At 45.2% G+C, this 18,628-nt stretch overlaps 1 protein-coding gene across 1 annotated transcript in view; it reads right to left on the reverse strand.

Annotated features, from left to right (window-relative positions):
* Positions 1 to 17,702: 17,702 nt before the first annotated feature.
* The window catches only part of CLDN19 (claudin 19), a 77,993-nt gene continuing 77,067 nt past the window's right edge, over positions 17,703 to 18,628 (reverse strand). The window contains exon 7 of the mRNA XM_043531849.1: positions 17,703 to 18,106. Within this exon, the coding sequence (XP_043387784.1) occupies positions 18,015 to 18,106 (92 nt within the window). The 3' untranslated portion in view covers positions 17,703 to 18,014. The remainder of the gene's footprint in view (positions 18,107 to 18,628) is intronic.

The raw sequence follows: 18,628 nt of genomic DNA on the forward strand, positions 1-18,628 counted from the left end.
GTGTGTTTGATAATATGGCCAACCTCTGGACCTGCGACATCCCCATCTCCTATCTCAGTGAGCAGTCTGGTGAGTAAAAGTTCACTTTGGTGCTGTGTTACTGCATGAATCAGGGCAGCATGGGAAGCCGGGTGACTTTGTCCAGCATTTTAATTTAGAACACAAGAAGTATGCAGTCCAACATGTGAGTGTTTTTCTCGAAGGGCCCCATCCCCACAGGATTGCCAGGCTTGGGATCCATGCAAGGCCAGAAGCGTTCTCTAACTCTCATGATTTGGGGCTCTCTGAGATACTGCTAACCACATCCAGAACCTCATGGTAAGGTTGGTCCCCTCTTTGGTGAGGGGACTATCTTTTCAGTATACACATGGACAGCACCTCGCACTATGAGCCCTGATCTTCCTAGGATCTACAGCAATTTAAATAATAATACAGTGAATTTCTTTCTTGCCGCTGAGAGCCAGAGCTTTCCTGCTGAGCAGCAAACCCTTTTCTTGGTCTATCTCTCAGCTAGCCCAGCCCTGTCAACCAAATCATTCCCTGTCGTCATTTAATGTTAGCCTTGGTTTTTGGTTTTTTTCACTGGATGCCCGAGCGACTTGAGCCTAGTGTAACCAATCTCTGCAAATCTTCCCATGTATGTGCAACTGTGTTTTCCAAGCCCCCTGCAAGCATCCACCCTGCAGGGCTACACATATCCACCCACGCACTGGCAGTGAAGTTACGTGAGTTTGGTGCTAGGATTTCTGGAGACATACCCTGGGGAATCTTAGCATCTCACAAACTGGAGCTGATCTAGGAACTAGTTTGCAATGTATTGTGGGAGAACTTGTCTGTCCTTGCCAGGCCTCTGTGTAGAAGCCTGCCCAGCAAATTTAGCTGAGGCACTTTCATCTCTGCACCCTCCTCGCTTCTGTCTCTTTCGGCAGGGCTCCAGTCTCCAACCTCCGCTGTCCTTTCGGAGGTTCCATGGCTTTCTGGTGCCAGCTTTGATGGAATCTGATATGACTGGGGCTTGTTACCATCAAAGAACAAAGAGCTGAGTATGAATGTGGACAGCCCAATGAAGCCCTCTTCTCCATGTACAGCAGCAGACAAAAAACAAACAGACTACGAATGGGATGGAAAATGATCATCATAGTGTTATTATATAAATCAATGATTTGTTCTCCCCTGGAATGCTGTGGGCCGTACCGGTCACCCCATCTCAAAAAAGATATAGCAGAAAGAGAGGAGCTCAGAGACTGATGACAAGAATGATTAGAGGCACAAAGAAAATTCCATATAAGGAGAGATTGAAAAGATTGGGACTATTGATCTTAGAAAGGGAAATAATAGTGGACATTTTCGAACTATACAAAATAAAGAATGGTCTAGAGTAGGTAGATCACGTACTGTTATTTACTTTCACAATAAAAGAACAAAGGGACATTCAATGAAACTGAACGGCAGCATATTTAAAAATGATAAATTCACATCCTTTTTACCTAATGCATAGCTAACCGGTGGAACTAATTGCCACCAGGACTTGCTGAGTACAAGAGTCTAGTAACGGTTAAAAAAAAAAGGATTAGATGCTTATACAGGTAATGATAACAGTGGCCTTAGATGGCCCAGTTTGTTTAGGTTCTCAGCATACATGATACATTAGTATGCCAAGCTCCATAGCTAGGCACACACGTTTAAAAGTGTCACCTTTATCTTGCAGCTAACTTTCCTATGCACAGTGGTGGGTACACATGAATGTGTATTGTCCCCTCCTCTGCCTTGTCTTCAGAAGATGTGAGCTTGTTACAGGCAACTTTACCTCAAGCTGTAGCTGCTCATGCTTTTGGCTCTACAGGTTCAATTTGTGGTACGTCAGCCAAGAGACCATTGCTCAAGCACACTCAAAGTCTTGGTTGTCAAGTATGAGATGGCTCCAACAAGCCAAAACTCATTTTGTCCAAGACCAGGGTCGGCACAGCTCACCAGGAGAGCTATTCCTGTTCCAGATTTCACCCTTCAACTCTCAGCATTTCTATCTGGAGGTTTGTTAAAAAAGCAAAAAAGCCCAATTTTTGACAATATATTTTTTCTACTTTTTCACAGTGCTCTTATTCCAACAGGGCGGAAACGCTATGGCTCCAAGTTTTGTTTCTTTTTAAAATTCAGTTCAGCTGGGGATGAAGGCTGGAAAATTTCAGCCTTAAAAGTGAACTATTCATAAAGCTCTGAGTGTCGGAAAACAGAGGCTTATAATGGAAACATTATGCAACCTTGGCTGCATTGGCTACACGTTGTGCTCTGCTACAGTGCATAGCTTGGCTCTGCCAGCATTTCATGGCTTTTTGCTGTCTAGGCATAAAGTGGTGACCTACACCTAATGTTGGCATTCGCCTAGCAGACATAACTAGTTGTAGCAGCTGTACACTGTGTCACTCTTGTCTTTCCAGCTGTCCTGGTGATTACTCGTGCTTTGGTGATTCTGACTGGCATCCTCTGCCTTGGTGCGGTGCCCTGTTTAATCACAGGAATGAAATGCACCAAGCTGATCAGTGAGCAGGTCCATCAGAAATACAAATTCTCCCTTGCTGCTGGGACCCTTTTCTTTCTGGGAGGTAAAACCAATGTTTTTATTTAATGCAAGCATAGTATAAATAGTACTGGATCTGCATTTATACACTCATCAAAGGGGCTTCAGTATGGTAACTCTAGGGCTGCATCAGGGCACTGTCTGAGGTTCACTCCTGGATATTGACTCAGGGTCCTGGGGTGGGATTTGAAAAGCACAAGGCACTGGCTTCACTCTGCCCCAAGGAATGTCAATTGAAGTTTTGACATTGACTTCAGTAAGAGTGCCACAGGACTCTTTGCCGCTCTTTCTGTAAGAGCGGCATTCAGCCAGCGCGGAAGGCTTTTGAAAACCCCACCCATTGCCTGTAGGCAGGGCTCTGTAGCGCCCTACGGCCTCGTGACAATCCCAGCCCTATCGCAGTCATGGCAAAACTCCTATTGACGTCAAATGAGCCTGGATTTAACAGTAGTGTAAGTCATAGTATCAGTCCATGCCACTTTGTGGGTGTCAATAGGTGTAGCTAGCATGCCAGGAAGGTGGAAAGGTAGCTGGAAAGCAGCCAACTGATGCTTTTCAGACGGTCCCTGCTATTTGATCTTACACCTTCTGACACTCTCTTATTGGTTGCTCTCCTGCTGTCACCCTACCATCATCAGGCCGTGTTAGTTAAACCAATTTACCCCCACTTCCTGGCGCAGAACTCGCACCACCGTTTCTGACTTTGGCCCTGTATCTCTTGGCTCCGTGTGGTCTCTTGAGGGTTTTCGGCTCTTGGGTGGTGCTTATTTACTCTGCTTCACATTTCTTCTCACTCCCTAGAGGCAACACTGCTGTATGAAAACCCAGTGCCACAGTGTAGCTGTGACCGGTTTGTATGTGACAGGTGCTTAGAGCTTCTCTACACTGGTAGTTATTCGGGAATAGTTATTCCTGATTAACTCCATGTCTGGATGCTTTTATTCCAGAACATGAATTAAGTTAATTTGGAATAAGGCACTTGTAAGGGGGTGCAACAGGCATGTGTTGCCAACGAGCAGAAGCCCTGGTGCCTTGGTCCACCCCACCCGATGAAGCAGACCTTTTGGAAAAGAAGTGCAGTTTGGAACTCCATGGAGTTAATCAGGAATAACCAGCTTTCAATTCACACCCAACTTTATTCCAGTTTAATTTTCAGGTATAGACAAGCCGTTATCTAACTGGGAACAATCTCCAGCTATTGCATCTGCGTAGTCCCCAAAGTTGCAAAATGCATCTCAGACACTGGGCTAAGTCAACCCACTGGTGCAATTTGTCTGCTGGGTGTTTTAGAGGCTTTTCTGTTGCTATGGATAAGAAATATGTTTTTCCAAGATCTTTTCAAGGACACATTGCCGGCTGTGCTGACTGGCTACTGCTCCCCCCACAGACGCGGCTGCATTTCAGTGGTGCTGTAAATAGGATAGATAGATCACTAGAATTTCTGCACCAGCTATGCAGCACTCAGCACCTGTCCAGGCTTGGGGCACAAGTGGCAGTAAACGAGGTACATCCCAGTGCCTGGCGCAAGTTTGTCTTGCAACAGCTGCCAGCAGCCCTCGTGGGCATTTGAGTAACCAGGATTGGCTAGATACAGGGTGCCCTGGCCATTTGCTCTTTTCTCTCAGCCACATCTCCTCTGTCCGAGGCCAGGTTGGCATGACGCAGGGGGTTACTTACCATGGTGGTTCTGCACCAGTTCCTTAGGCTCGGGAATCCTCAAGCAACTGCATCTGCCAATCTTAGGGGTGGATTCTGTGAGTTGCTAAGAGTTCTGTGGACATGGGACCATGGTTTGTAAGCTTGGTCAGGTTTACACTGCTACTTTATCAGCTGAGTCTGCAAAGAAATCAGATGAGCCAGTGGCTACAATTAGGTTTACCATATTTCAAGTTCCCAAGTAGCGGACACTGCCAGGAGTGGGGGAGCTGGAGAGGGAGTACAGTGGAGGGGTGCTGCAGGAGCTATTTGGGATGAGCGGGAAGTGGTATTGCGGTGTGCGGGAAGGGTGTGTGTACTGAGAGAGGGCTTTGGGGGGGCTTTCCTGGGCTCAGACTGGAATGATCCAGCTGTCCTCTCCTTTCCTAGTCTCTCTCTCTCTCTGTAGATGGACCCACAACAGCTCTTGCTCCTTTCTCCTGTCTCTCCCTGCTGCATATGTCCAATAAAGCTCCTTCCAAACCTTCCTAGCTGTGACAGTTTTTAACACCCCTCAGCCCTGGGAACAACAATATCCAGAATTCCACCAACTGTGCACTGAAACCAGTACCAGGACAGAGCTGGGCCCGCAGCCTGCGTTAGAGAGGAAGCACACCCTCTTCCAGGTTCCGTGCTAGTTTCCCCCTATGTTTTGGAGAAATATCCCATGTTAAAGTGCATTTCCTACTGTACAGAAATGCAAAGCATCAGTCTAGCATCTATTGGGGTGCAACCTTTTTCCCAGGGGGGTAATGACTGCTTTCTTTTGCAGGGCTGTCAGGAGCAATCGCAGTTCTCTGCTATGCGGTAGACACTGTTCAGAAGTATAGGCTAGAGGTGAGTTTTGAGCTTGGAAGAAGCATAAGAACATAAGGACGGCCACACTGGGTCAGACTAAAGGTCCATCTAGCCCAGTATCCTGTCTTCCAACAGTGGCCAATGCCAAGTGCCCCAGGGGGAATGAACAGAACAGATAATCAAGTGCTCCATCCCCTGTTGTCCATTCCCAGCTTCTGGCAAACAGAGGCTAGGGACACCATCCTTGCCCATCCTGTCTAATGGATGGATCTATCCTCCATAAACTTATCTAGTTTTTCTTTGAACCCTGTTTTCGTCCTTGTAGGAGCATGTTGTGAAGGCCAAGAGTTTCACAGGATGACTGTGCGCTGTGTGAAAAAATACTTCCTTTTGTTTGTTTTAAATCTGCTGCCTATTAATTTACTAATTAATAAAGCAGCCACAAATGTAAAATTATAAACAGAAAGAAAGAAAGGTGAGAGTTAAAATTGGTTAAAGGAATCAATTACATACAATAAAAGCAACATTCTTGGTTCAGGCCTGTAGCAGTGATGAAATAAACTGGTGACTTAAGTCAAGTCTCTGGAGTACATCTACAGCTTGGATGGATCATTCACTCTTGTTCAGAGCTTCAGTTTGTAGCAAAAAGAAGCAGGATTGAAGGCAAAATGGAGCTGTTTCCAGGGTCTTTTATAGCTTTTGCCATGTGGAGGACATCCCATTATTCTTACTGTGGAAAATTTCAGCAACATGCTGGATTTTGGAGTCACATGGGCAAGTCACATGTTCATGCCCAATTTCCCTTAGTCATTGGAGGAAGCCTACATTACCTACACTCCAGACAGCGTGGACAGCGTAGTCCACTCAATGTAGATGGGCATCTCCCATGGTCCATTGTCAACAAAGGATTTCTTGCTTGAACCACTTAATACGAACAATTCCTCCAAGCTACCTTGTGGGCGACCCCCAGGAGCAAATATTTGTAATCCAAGTATAGAACCAATACTTATAACTTCAAATACAGAAATGACAGGATACATGTATACAGATACATGATTCATGTATACAGATAGTATAATCATCACCACCTCACTCGACAACCATTGTACAATATTTGCTGCAAATATATAACAGTGGTTGCAACAATCATCTATATGGTCATATTTTAATCAGATCACATCACAGCTCATGAAGCATCTCTGTTTCCTGGGACTGGCACTGGGCTGTGCTCAGAGGCGTCAGTTACAAGGAAAGGATGAGGCAGGAAAAGACAGCCTGAGATTGTCCAAGTTGCCTGAAGCCTCTGGATGCCAATTCCCATTCGGAGGGGTGGGAAGGGTGGTCTAGTGACTAGGGAGACCTGGATTCAGTTCCTGGCACAGGTTCCCTGTGTGACCATGGACAAGTCATTTAATCTGCCCGGACCCTCAGTTTCCCATTTGTGAAATGGGGATGCCCTTTCCTTACCGTGCACTTGTGTGAGGATAACTGCATTACGAGGCCATGAGACACTGCCGTGATAAGGGTCATATAGGTATGGATTGTTGTAAAATGTCAGCATTACTGCGCCCAATTGTCTCCTTCTGGAAAACAGGGCACAAAGATGCGGAGCCATGGGCAACCCCGGGAAGCTTCTTCAGAGCCTTGGCATTCCAAAGGGACAAACAATGTTCAGCTACTGCGGCTGTTTGCCACTTACTGTGTTGGTAGGGGTTAGACAGAGTGTTTATTCTGAGGACCAAATAATTAATCATGACAAGATCTAATGGCTGGAAGTTGAACTCAACAAAGTTCAATCTGGAAATAGGGTGCAAGAAAAGTTACGCTAATCAAGCATTGAAACAGAATGCTAAGGGAGGTAGTCACGTCTCTGTCACTTGAAGTCTTTAAATTAAAAATGGATTGCGCGCCAAAAGATATGCTCTAGCTTGATGATAAATTGTTGGGCTGGATGCAGGAGTCACTGGGTGAGGGTTCCTGGCCTGTGCTAAGCAGGGAGTCAGCCTGCATGGTCATTATGGCCCCATCTGGCCTTAAATCCATGAATCGATGAAAAAGGCCAGCAAGGCGGGTCTGGGCAGCACATTGACATGTGGGCTCTGGAGCTGCACCTTGGACTCACCTGCAGCTTTTGGTGCTTTGCAGTGTGGAACTATTCTGCTTTCCCTGGTGTCACAGATCCGCAGGATAGGTGCTCTGCTCCTACCCTTGGAACTGTCTCTTGGAGGAACCCTGTGATGTGCCAGATCCCAACAGATCTGACACTTCCTTTGTCCACTGCCTCCTGCAACTGAACTTCTGGGGCTTCGTGTCGTGAGCGCTGTTCCGTGTGTCCACAGACAGACTTGTGGTAGAGACTTGTTCCCTCTTCAGGAATTTGCTCACATTACCAAGTATTTACAGTGATACTCAAGCAGTGCTTTCAACACAGTTGGGTTTATTAGTCAACTGGAAGACAGCATTGGAAGTTCTTAGGTTATCATAGAGAAATGAAGATTAAAACATAGACCATCCTGGTTAGCAAGAGCACCAGCCAAATTGTAGTAAACTCCATTTTCAGACTCTCTGTCTCTCTCTCTGATGTCCTTCCTTAGTACCTGCATGTGACCATTGCAGAACTAACAGAGTACCACAACACAAAGTACCTTTAATAAGAACACCAGGCCTACCAGCCAGGCCTTGGAAGAGACTAGCTGCAGGTTTATGTGAATTCAGAGGACATTATCTGGTCATAGTGGACTATTTTGGTCAGTGAGCCCAGAGTCCTTTCGGAAGCCAACCTTTTATTCCCCCACCTCGTACCTTCCAGTCCTTTGTTCTCAAGCTGGAGTTTCTGCTCAGCTTCTTTGCTGAGAGGTGCGGGAATCTATGAGTCATTGGAGCTTGCATTGTCTCTCTGGCCTCCTTGTTTGTCTGCGTCGGTTTCAAGTAGTTCCATAACGACTCTTCATTCCACCCAGAAGGGAGATGTCCTTTAGCTTTCCCTAAGAGCAAACGTAGTATTCCTCCCTGCCCGGGTAGCCATGCAAAGTATAAGGGAAACTGAGGCAAATGTAGGATTCATAAAAATATTATAAAAAATTCCCATTTCATCACACCTGGCTAATCTTGATTTATGGCTATTGATTTGCAATATTTGAATATAAGAGCTGGCACACTGGTACAGGCCAATTGTCCGATCTCTGAGCATGACAGATTCTTCAGTGAATCCCCACTAATCCCTCTGGTCAATTTTGCAATGCTATCCCAAGGAAGACCATTTCCTTTTGAGGGTGGCCGAAGATAATGGCATGTTCTCTTATAATTTGTCTTACCATAGCACCAAAAGGCCCTCTTCTCCCCTCTCAGGAGTGTGGCTTTTCTGTGTTATGGCAAGTCACACCCAGATCACAGCTGATGTCATCTTTCTGGCCCAGTACTTTACATATAGTTCTTTTCTTCTTCTTTCCTGATGGCAATATTTATAGGAAAACAGCTCCTTTGTTTCTGAAGCTTCATTTTAGCCCAGCTAGTCAGTAAAATACCAGCCAGTTTTGGTTAAAAGCATGAAGCTTATCAGTCTGGTTATCGGTCTAGTTTGGGCATTTTTTATACTATCCGGGTGACAGACATGGAGCTCATATATAATGTTATGAGTGCTAAGACATGATCATTTTATGGACACTCTGTGTGAGTAGGTCAGTCAAAGTTCCTCCAAGCCAATGGCTTGTCAGGCTGATGTGATTAAAAGTACATCAGTTTCATTGTCAACAGTACATAAGGGAGTGAGGTAGCCAGCAATACATCAGACCTCCTCAACCTGATGGTTCAGGTACACAGTTTGCAGCTGGATGAACTGGAAAGGACCTTTCAGTGCGAGATCAAGTGAGATGCAAATCCATATCCTGTAGGATTGTAGTCAAGCACCATAACCATTCAGCCACTGCACCTCAAGAAAGTGGGTGAGTGAGAAGTTATTGTGTATTGATTATTAGAATTTCCTGTATGACTGTAGGGCTCTAAATTTAATTGTCCGAAGTGGAACGTTTAGTATATGCCGTGACATGCCGGGGTATAATCCAGAGCAGTGAGGGGCTGTTGCACCTTCCTTGTAACTTGGGGGGCTTGCTGTTGTAGCTTCCAACCTAGGCTGTTCACAACCAGCCATCAGCATGCAGGCCATTCCCCAGATGTGTTTGTGTAACTGCAGCCTGCCAGTCACACCCTGGCTCTCACCAGCCATGGTTAAATTGCAAGGTGACCACCACACACTCCCAGTCCGGGACTTTCCCCCCAGAAATGTATGTTCTGCACTGTCCAGCCTTGGGACAGACCAGAAATATAAATTTCCTTAAACACACTAGATTAGGTGAAACAAGAAAACAAGTTTATTAACTACATGAAGATAGCTTTTAAATGAGTAAAACTAATGAGGCATAAAAGTCAGAAATGGTTAGAAGAAAAATAAAAATAAAAGACTTTCTAGTGCCTAATATAACAAACTATATTAGATTCAAACAAAATTTTTCACTACATGCTTCCAGCCAAACTCGTCAGGTCAGGACATTTCCCCCCAAAGTCTGTTTCCTTTGTTTTCTTATGTGCGATAGCGGAGGCAGACAGGATGAGAGGAGAGGGATGTTTATTGTTTTTTATAGTTCCAGTCCTCTAGAAAAATATTTCCAACTGGGAATGGTGAAAAAAAGAGTCTGTTGGATTTTTTTTCCACCTGTTTGAGCTTCCTTTGTTTCCCTTTCCTGCTTGATGAATCTGTTTATTGCTTAAACGCAAATTAGGGCAAACATACATTTCTTTAAAAAGAAAAGGAGTACTTGTGGCACCTTAGAGACTAACCAATTTATTTGAGCATAAGCTTTCAAGCTTATGCTCAAATAAATTGGTTAGTCTCTAAGGTGCCACAAGTACTCCTTTTCTTTTTGCGAATACAGACTAACACGGCTGTTACTCTGAAACCATACATTTCTTTGTTCAAGATAGGCCTGTTTGACCAGTTTGGTGCTACATGAGTTTTGAACATGAACTTTTAACATCATACAGAGAAATCTTATAACTTCACATACAATGTTGCCACACATATTCTATAAAGACAATACTGACAAATTATGAGTTTTCAGATGGTACCTCAAAAATCAGACCATGTACAAAGGTTATTACAACAGCGCATAGGGTGTATTCCGTCACACATACCTACTATAATGCTCGAATTCAGTGGGGTCTGTAAGGGAAGGCAGCACCATGACTTCCCAGAGACGAATGCCCAAGCACGCACTTGAAAGGCAACAGAATCCTGGCACTGAGGAAGATGCCAGCTTGTTTTCCAAAACTGGAGGTTACCAGAGCAAAGGCTTACCAGAGCAAAGTGTGTTGATCCATGCACAGAGGAGCTGACACTCTCCAGGAGCTGCATGGGTGTTGTCTGTGAGCTCAGACACAGAGACAAGCTGCTCCAGGGAGAGGCTTTGCAGAAGAGGCTGTCAGGAATTAGTCCTGCTAAGATTCCAGGGTGGGAGACTGCCAGACCCCTGGTAAGCTGGAGATGTGCATAGTGCGTTTTACAATAAATATGTTTTCTGCTAAAGGCATTTATTCTAAATAAGCACAACTTTGCTTGAAGAAGCCTGTTTTGGTCACTGCTTACCACTGTCATTGCATGGCTCAAGCTTTCTCCCTGCTGCCTTGGAGTGGCTTTTCATCTCAGGTGTCTGAGTCCTAAGTTCTGTATCTTAGTACCTGGTGCCTCTACCCAAGGGGGCCCCTCCCAATGCCTGGGACACAAGGGATGCTGGCCCTTGGGGAATTGTTTACTAACAAATAATACACAAGGAGTATACTCCAATAGACAAGGAATAAAACAATTACCACAGTCCCCAGAGTAGCTATACAACAAGAGGGGAAACAGAGAACAAAGGATTAGGGATAAGGAAAGAATAGGAGTAACTAGAATAATAAAATAGCAACAGTACTTTAAACCTTCCACCTCTCAACATTTACAACAGGCCCAAACAACCCAGCTCCCTCCCAGCACCTGCCTAGGCAGACAGTGGATTGAGTGGGTGATGAAATGCTGTAATTATTAGGCAGCTTAAACCTCACCAGCAAAATAAATAGACATAGGATTTCTTACAAGCTCTTCACACCTCCCCCTGAGGCTTCCTGCTCTGGAGCCCAATGGAAAAGGATGCTGACACGGGGCCCTGGTCTGGAATCGCTCCTCAGGCTCCTGGCTTGCGGGTCTCTGTTGAGTTCAAAGCTTCCTTTCAGAGAGGAATGGGAAGTTTAATGGGGACCTCCCAGGCTGCAATGCTTCTCTCTCCACCCCACGGCAACAACACCCAAACCTGGGAGTGAAGCTTATATTTGGCTCTGGGAGTAGCGGCACACTGGACTCTCGGCATTCCAGGAAACGGAGTCCTGCGCCTCTGTAGCCATTGCTGCTGTAGTCCAGGGGCCAATTCCTTAGAAGCTTGGCATAATATGTCAGGAACAACCATCTCCAGAGCGGGTTACCCATTCAACCCAGTGTCTGGTCTCAGAGTGGGAGAAATGCATGAGTCCACCCCAAGAGACATGTGACAGCCCAAGGTCTGAGACTTTGAAGGGATGCACACGGAGTCACCAGGAGATGCCCGAGATTCCAAGGGCAGAAGGGAGGATTGTGCTCCTCCAATCTGACTTCCTGTGTAGCACAGCCAGAGAACTGCCCCACAAGAACTCTGAGAGCATTTATCCCAGTAAACGTACCAGACCCTTCTGAAAAATTCACTTTGGTGCTTATAGCCAGCTCCTTGTGTCCCACCCAGCTCACTGTCTACCTTCCCTTTCAGGTCAGTCTTGGGATCCCAGGGGTGACCTATGAACTGGGCTATTCTTACTGGATGGCTGCAGCGGGCACCATCTGCACCTGTGTGACGGGGATCCTGCTCATTGTTGCCAGCTGTGCCAGCACCCGGACACCAAGACGGTGGAGGAGACATCCACGGGTCTGCCTGCCACCTGCCTCCCAGAGGAAAGGCACCTACCTGTGAGGCTGGAGCTGAGCACTCCACTCCCTGCTAACCACTGGCCTTTGCTTTAGTGCAGGATGCTCTGGAAAACTTAGATGAAATTTTCTTTTTGTCAATGTTTACTGTCCCCCCCCCACCCCCATTTTTGACCAGCTCTGCTATACCCCAGTGCTGTGAGAAGCCCCTCACTCCCTTGGGTGAGCAGTCACATGTACACTGACATCAATGGGGCTACTTGTGCAAGTCCCAGAGTAGTGAAGGGTTTGCACTCTGGTCCAGGGTCAGGGTCAGGATGGCCTGGGGACAGAAGGCAGTGCCAGCCACACTGGGCTCTTTGCTCATTGCTCTTTATGTGCGCGCACGCGCTTGTGTGTGTGTGCAAATGGGAGTACTAGAATCTAGATATCAGTGTCTCAGCAATGAACCGATCAGCCCTTAGATAAGAGCAGTTAGAGTAGTGTGAATAAGCAGCAGTAATTCATTCCTGTTTGCTCTAGCAAGAATTAGACATTCCTTTGTTTTCCGCTCATTTCAGCTCTTTTTTCATATTCATCTATTAAAATGACACATTACTACAGTGGAGGAAACTTCCTATTTACTAGAAGAAAGCATCAAATGGTGCTATTTAAACAAGGCGGTGGAAAGTCCTACAAATGGAGCGCTTAGGAATGACAGCAAATAACTTCTTTTTACACAAAACGTGGAGAAAAAAATCACTGTGCCAGTGATCTCAGGGCAAAGAAAGACTGGAACTGGGAAACATCACAGTATAAATGATACGGGACCGTAGTACTCTGTTGTGCATAGTCTGTATTATTGCAAAATAATTATTAAAATATTGCACTGAATTGCAAAAGCTCTGTAAGAATATTCCACCTGGTTGTGGGCAATAGAACAGCTTGTATGGAAATGCTCCTCCATTGTGAATTGCCAGGTACTAATTTAATAGAAACAGCCAGCTGGGCTCCTCATGTTTCTGCTAGAAGCAGAATGTAATAGGGATCCAGGCTTGTTTTAGGAATAGGAAGAGATTAATATTGTTGGCCTGACTCTGCTCCCCCTTACAGCACTGAGATTTTGGGCTAGGGTTTTCCAAGTAGCCCCTCAAGGGAGTTAAGAACGGGAATCCCATTGGGAACGTAACTCCCTTAGGCTCTTTTGAACATCCTGGCCTTTACCCAGGGGGATTTGGGAGTTGTGGTGGATATCAGCTGAACTTGAGCTCCTAGTGTGACAGTGTGGCCAAAAGGACTAATGAGATTGCGGGCTGCATAAACAAAGGAGTCTCGAATAGGAGTAGAGAGGTTATTTTATCTCTGTATTTGGCACTTGTGCGACTGGAAAGAGATGATCAGACAGGCTGCCAGTCCCTCCTGCCAACTTGTGCGACTGCTGCTGGAATTCTGTGTCCAGTTATAGGGCCCACAACTCAAGAAGGATGTTGATAAATTGGAGATGGGTCAGAGAAGAGCCAAGAGAATGATTAAAGGACTGGAAAATTTGCCTTATAGCGAGAGACTCCAGAAGCCCAAGCTATTTGGTTTAACAAAGAGAAGGTTAAAGGGTGACTTGATCACAATCTATAAGTAGCAACATGGGGAACAAATATTTAATAATGGATATGACGCTGGCAGACAAGGTGCAAGCTCATGCCAAGGCCCTGGGCCTTGCTGAACACATACAATTGCATAGCTGGAAACCAGTCTTGCTTACTTGTGTTTTAGCATTACCAAAATCACTATTCAATGTTAAGTTGATGAAAATGTGTTTAGTGTTTAAACTTTATAAAATGCTTGTAGGGTGCTGTGAGTGGTGATCTCACTTATAACCTCTGTAGCCCGTGGTATAAAGTTATAGTGAGTGTTTGCACAGTAGACCTCTGTAATTGTGTAACTCAACACCCAGGCAAAGAAGCATTGATTAATGTAAAGTGCTCAGCCTGCAGACAAGAATGGCCCATGGAAGGCAAAAGATGTATTGTGTAGCATCAAAGCCCACTCTGTTGATTTCATTCCCAACTCCCTCCAGGCAGGTGAGACCTGCGGATGAACTCATCCCATCGGTTTTGGACTCTGGAGAGGAGGGGGTAAAAATCCCTTACAAGGAGAAACTAATGAATGACTGATCTCTTGGGACTGGCAGCAACCTGATTATTTTGATCTTTGGTTAAAGTGAGCATTTATCACTAAGGCCAGTCTGGGTGGCAAGATAGACTCGAGTGTCCAGGGTGGCTGTCTGTGACTCCATTGTAGGACTATAGTAATACTTTGGGAGTTCACATTTGTTACCGTGTTGGTGAAATCTAATTATAAAACTTGCCACCAGTCTTGGGTCTCGCATTGATGCTGACCTTGGTGGGACACTTCTGAGAGTGCCAATTCAGGACAAATTGCTTAGAGCAGGGCAATTACAGCCCAAGGCTGGGGTTCCTTTGCACACCAAGGAAAACCAAACAAATGGTTTTACCCCACTGGCTAACCATAAGTCATACAAGCAATTCCCTTAGATACTCCAGTTTCCCAGTATCACCATCAGTGCCATTTGTTATGAGGACGAATGGTTATGAAAACTAATGCCCCAGTAAAAGAAAAAAGGTTCTCCTGATCCCAAAGGACCAAGCCCCAGATTCAGGTCAATGTACAAATCAGATCTTACCCACAAATTACGCTGTCGTCAGTCCTTTAGAATTTAAAATCTAAAGGTTTATTCATAAAAAGAAAGCTATAGATGAGAGCAAGGTCTTGGTTAAATGGAATGAATTACATACAGTAATGGCGAAGTTCTTGGTTCAGACTTGTAGCAGTGATGGAATAAACTGCAGGTTCAAATCAAGTCTCTGGAGCACATCCACAGCTGGGATGGGTCATTGTTCAGAGCTTCAGTTTGTAGCAAAGTCCTTCCAGAGGCAAGAAGCAGGATTGAAGTCAAGATGGAAATGAGGCATCTGCCTTTTAGAGTCTCTTCCAGGTGTAAGAACTTACGGTGCAAAATTACAGCAAAATGGAGTTTGGAGTCATATAGGCAAGTCACATGTCCATGCATGATTCAGTTCTTTACAGGCGCAGCCATTGCCCACATGCTATCTTGAACGTCCCCAGGAAGACTTCTTATGTGGATTGGAGTCTCCCAAGGTCTGTCAGTTAAGTGTTTCTTGATTGGGCACTTAACTTGCAAATTCCTTTCTCAAGAAGCTGACCAAATGCTTTACAAAGGCTACTTAGAAGCTTTGTACAATGTTTGCTGCAAATATATAACAGTAGTTGCAACAATGATCTATATGGTCACAGGTTATGTCAGTAACGTCACAGGTGTCTTCCCTTCTTTTTGACAGTCTGCCCTGAGCTTGGCACTCTCAGTTGGGAATCACTCCAGACAGCGGGACAATGGGCTCTTCATTCTAGCAGAGAAACTTATAACATGATCCACTGGCTTGACGCTGACGCTAGACAAATTCAGACTGGAAATAAGATGTAAATTTTTAACAGAGTAATTAAACATTGGAACAATTTACAAAAGGTTGGGGTGGATTCTCCATCACTGACAATTTTTAAATCAAGACACAGTGTTTTTTTAAAAGCTCTGCTCTAGGAATTATTTTTGGGAAGGTCTCTTATACCGAAGGTCAGACAAGATGGTCAAAGTGGTCGCTTTTGGCCTTGGAATCTATGAATCGACATCAGTGGTTGCTGCATTCAGAGAAGTATTTTGCAGCATGCTGTGTGTACATGCACATCTCAACTCCACCAAGAATGTTTCCTTGTCAATAAACTTAACTGATTGGTCCAGTTTTGTGAAAAAAGTATGAGTGTAAAACAGAATGCTTGTGAGTTGGTGGCTCCCAGGAGTTGCACAGGATACATAACCATAAGCAGATCATTTTCCCCATGTCCAGTGCGCCAAACATCAAGGATTTTAAACCACATGTGGTTGTGCTGAGTGGCAACAGCGCCTGGAGGGGTTTGCTGCTGGTTACTACCAAAGATGTCAGGATTCTCTCCCCACTCTGAACTCTAGGGCACAGACGTGGGGACCCGCATGAAAGACGCCCTAAGCTTATTTCTACCAGCTTAGGTTAAAAACTTCCCCAAGGCACAAATCCTTCCTTGTCCTTGCTGCCACCACCAATTGAGTTAGACAAAGATTCAGGAAAAGAACCACTTGGAGTTCCTGTTTCCCTAAAATATCCCCCCAAGCCCTTTCCTGGGGAGGTTTGAGAATAATCTACCAACCAAATAGGTACACCAGAGTCTTAAAAAACAGAACTTTATTATATAGAAAAAAAAGTAAAAGAAGTACCTCTGTAAAATCAGAATGGAAGGTAACGTTACAGGGTAATCAGATTCAAAACACAGAGGATTCCCCTCTAGGCAAAACTTTAAAGTTACAAAAAAACAGGGATAAACCTCCCTCTTAGCACAGGGGAAATTCAAAAGCTAAAAACAAAAGATAATGTAAAGTGCCTTGCCTTATTTACTGACTATTTTTGCAATACTGAGACTCATTTTAGGATGATTTTTAGGAGAAGGCGTTTTCTGACCTGATGCTTCTCTGCTTCCCCAGAGAACACACAAAGAAAGAGCACACATAAAGCCTCCCCCCAAGATCTGAAAGTATCTTCTTTCCCCATTGGTCCTTTTGGTCAGGTGCCAACCAGGTTATTTGAGCTTCTTAATCCCTTACAGGTAAGGAGGAATTCTAGGCTACCCTTAGCTGTACGGTTATGACAAAAGCAATGTGAGAGACAGCCCAGGCTGGAGAGAGTTAAGGTGGCACAGCGGTCCCACAGTCCCAGGCGGCACTCTGGGGATCCCGTCACAGGGGGATGGTAGGTGATATCTCCTCCAGCAAGAGGCAAAGGGGATGTGTGGCTAGAAGAAAGAAAATGGCTGAGAAGGATGGAAGCTGAAGGGCTGGGGGCAGAAAGCAGAAGCCCCGTGTCACTCTTGGGGTATGAGTGTGTGGCCACCAGAAGAGAGGCGAGTCACTGAGTCTGTGGAATTCAGCCAGGCTTTGGTGAGGACAAAGGGCCTGGAGGCAGTCAGAGCTGAAGGGTTCACGATTAGGGAGAAGGCATGGGCCCTGCAGGAGGAGTTCAGGAGAAGGCAAAGGATGGGGGAGCAATGTTGGAGGGAGTGAAACCTTTCAGCGTGATTCCTGTCAACACTAAAGGCACTTTGTGGCCTCAGGAATGACTGGAATCCGTTCCTCTTACCATGTCTGTTTGCAGTTGGTTTTCCTCCCTGCTGCCTATGGGGAGAAAGAACGTAGCCCCCTTCCATGATCAGTCGGGATTTACACTGTACCTTCCATCTGCGGAATTCAAAGTGCTTTACAGCCCAGCCTCCCCTTTCCCCTGGGAGGGCAGTTTGCACTTGGGGCCTGGGTCTACCAGCAACAATCTGCAGAGGGACCTGATGTTGAACATACTCCACTGATACCAGAATCAGGAGAGACCCCTTCTTATGAGAGGGCAAAAGCAGCTTTTCCTGCCGACGCTTTGGAATATTTGTGTTAAATCTCGAAAATGTAACTAGACCAAATCAGAATCCACACTGCTCATGACCGACCTTTATTAAGCAGGTGCTCAGCCTAGCACGTTTATATCATGCTAACGTGACACCATCTTCAACAAACGCCCATATCTTGCCAAAATGATGCCAGCCTCTGTGTGGAGTACCTTAAAGCCCCTTGCAGCTACGCTACACTTACAGAACGCTACAGAAACTTTCATTAATTACCCTAAAAACACATCAAGGTTCTGGAAAATTGAGTGAGATAATTGTTCACGGTCAAAAAGCCACTGTCACAAGCTGGAAGCTGATATGATGCCTCCACTTCAAAAGCAAATCCAGAGAAAATTTCAGGAGGTTTGGGTGCTTTGGAAGAGCAGCAGACAGAGTGTGGGACTGAAGACAGGTATCCTTGGAGGTACAGCTACTTCATTACACTCGGGAGTTTATCATATACATCTGCCCAGTGGCAGTTCTTCCAGATGGGTAGATGGACCTTTGAGGTCTCCTGGAGGGTCTATCATCTGACAGAGAGAAAAGATTTAAAATAATGTAATTGAGAAAGATTATAATCTAGAAAAGAGGTAAAGTCAAGTTGTGACACTACACCGCATATTCTTTGTAGAGATATTGTTATGATATGAATATGGCATAACTAAAATATCTTTTATGCAAGATGGGTCATGTGAGATATCATTGGGAAAGTTATGATTTACTGAATGTGATTATCCTATTTGTGTGCATGTATCATTTCTGTATCTGAGGTTAGGAATATTAACCATGTATCTATTGAAAAAGTGTTTGCACCTGGGGAATGCCCACCAGACAGAATGCAATCAGTCTGGCTGGTTAGTCAATGGGCCATTAGGAAGCACACTAGGACTTTGAAGAGACTAATCTCCCACTTTCCTGAGAAACTTCCTGGGATGCTGCTCCACACTGGAGGGTCATGTGATCCTGTCACCTGGTACTGGACCCCCTTCTTGGCCTGTTGATATTTTTCCACAAAAGGGGTGGAGACCAAAGTGGGAAACAAAGGATTCCCG

This window comes from Chelonia mydas, chromosome 18, assembly GCF_015237465.2.
Source record: "Chelonia mydas isolate rCheMyd1 chromosome 18, rCheMyd1.pri.v2, whole genome shotgun sequence".
Lineage (NCBI taxonomy): Eukaryota > Metazoa > Chordata > Testudines > Cheloniidae > Chelonia > Chelonia mydas.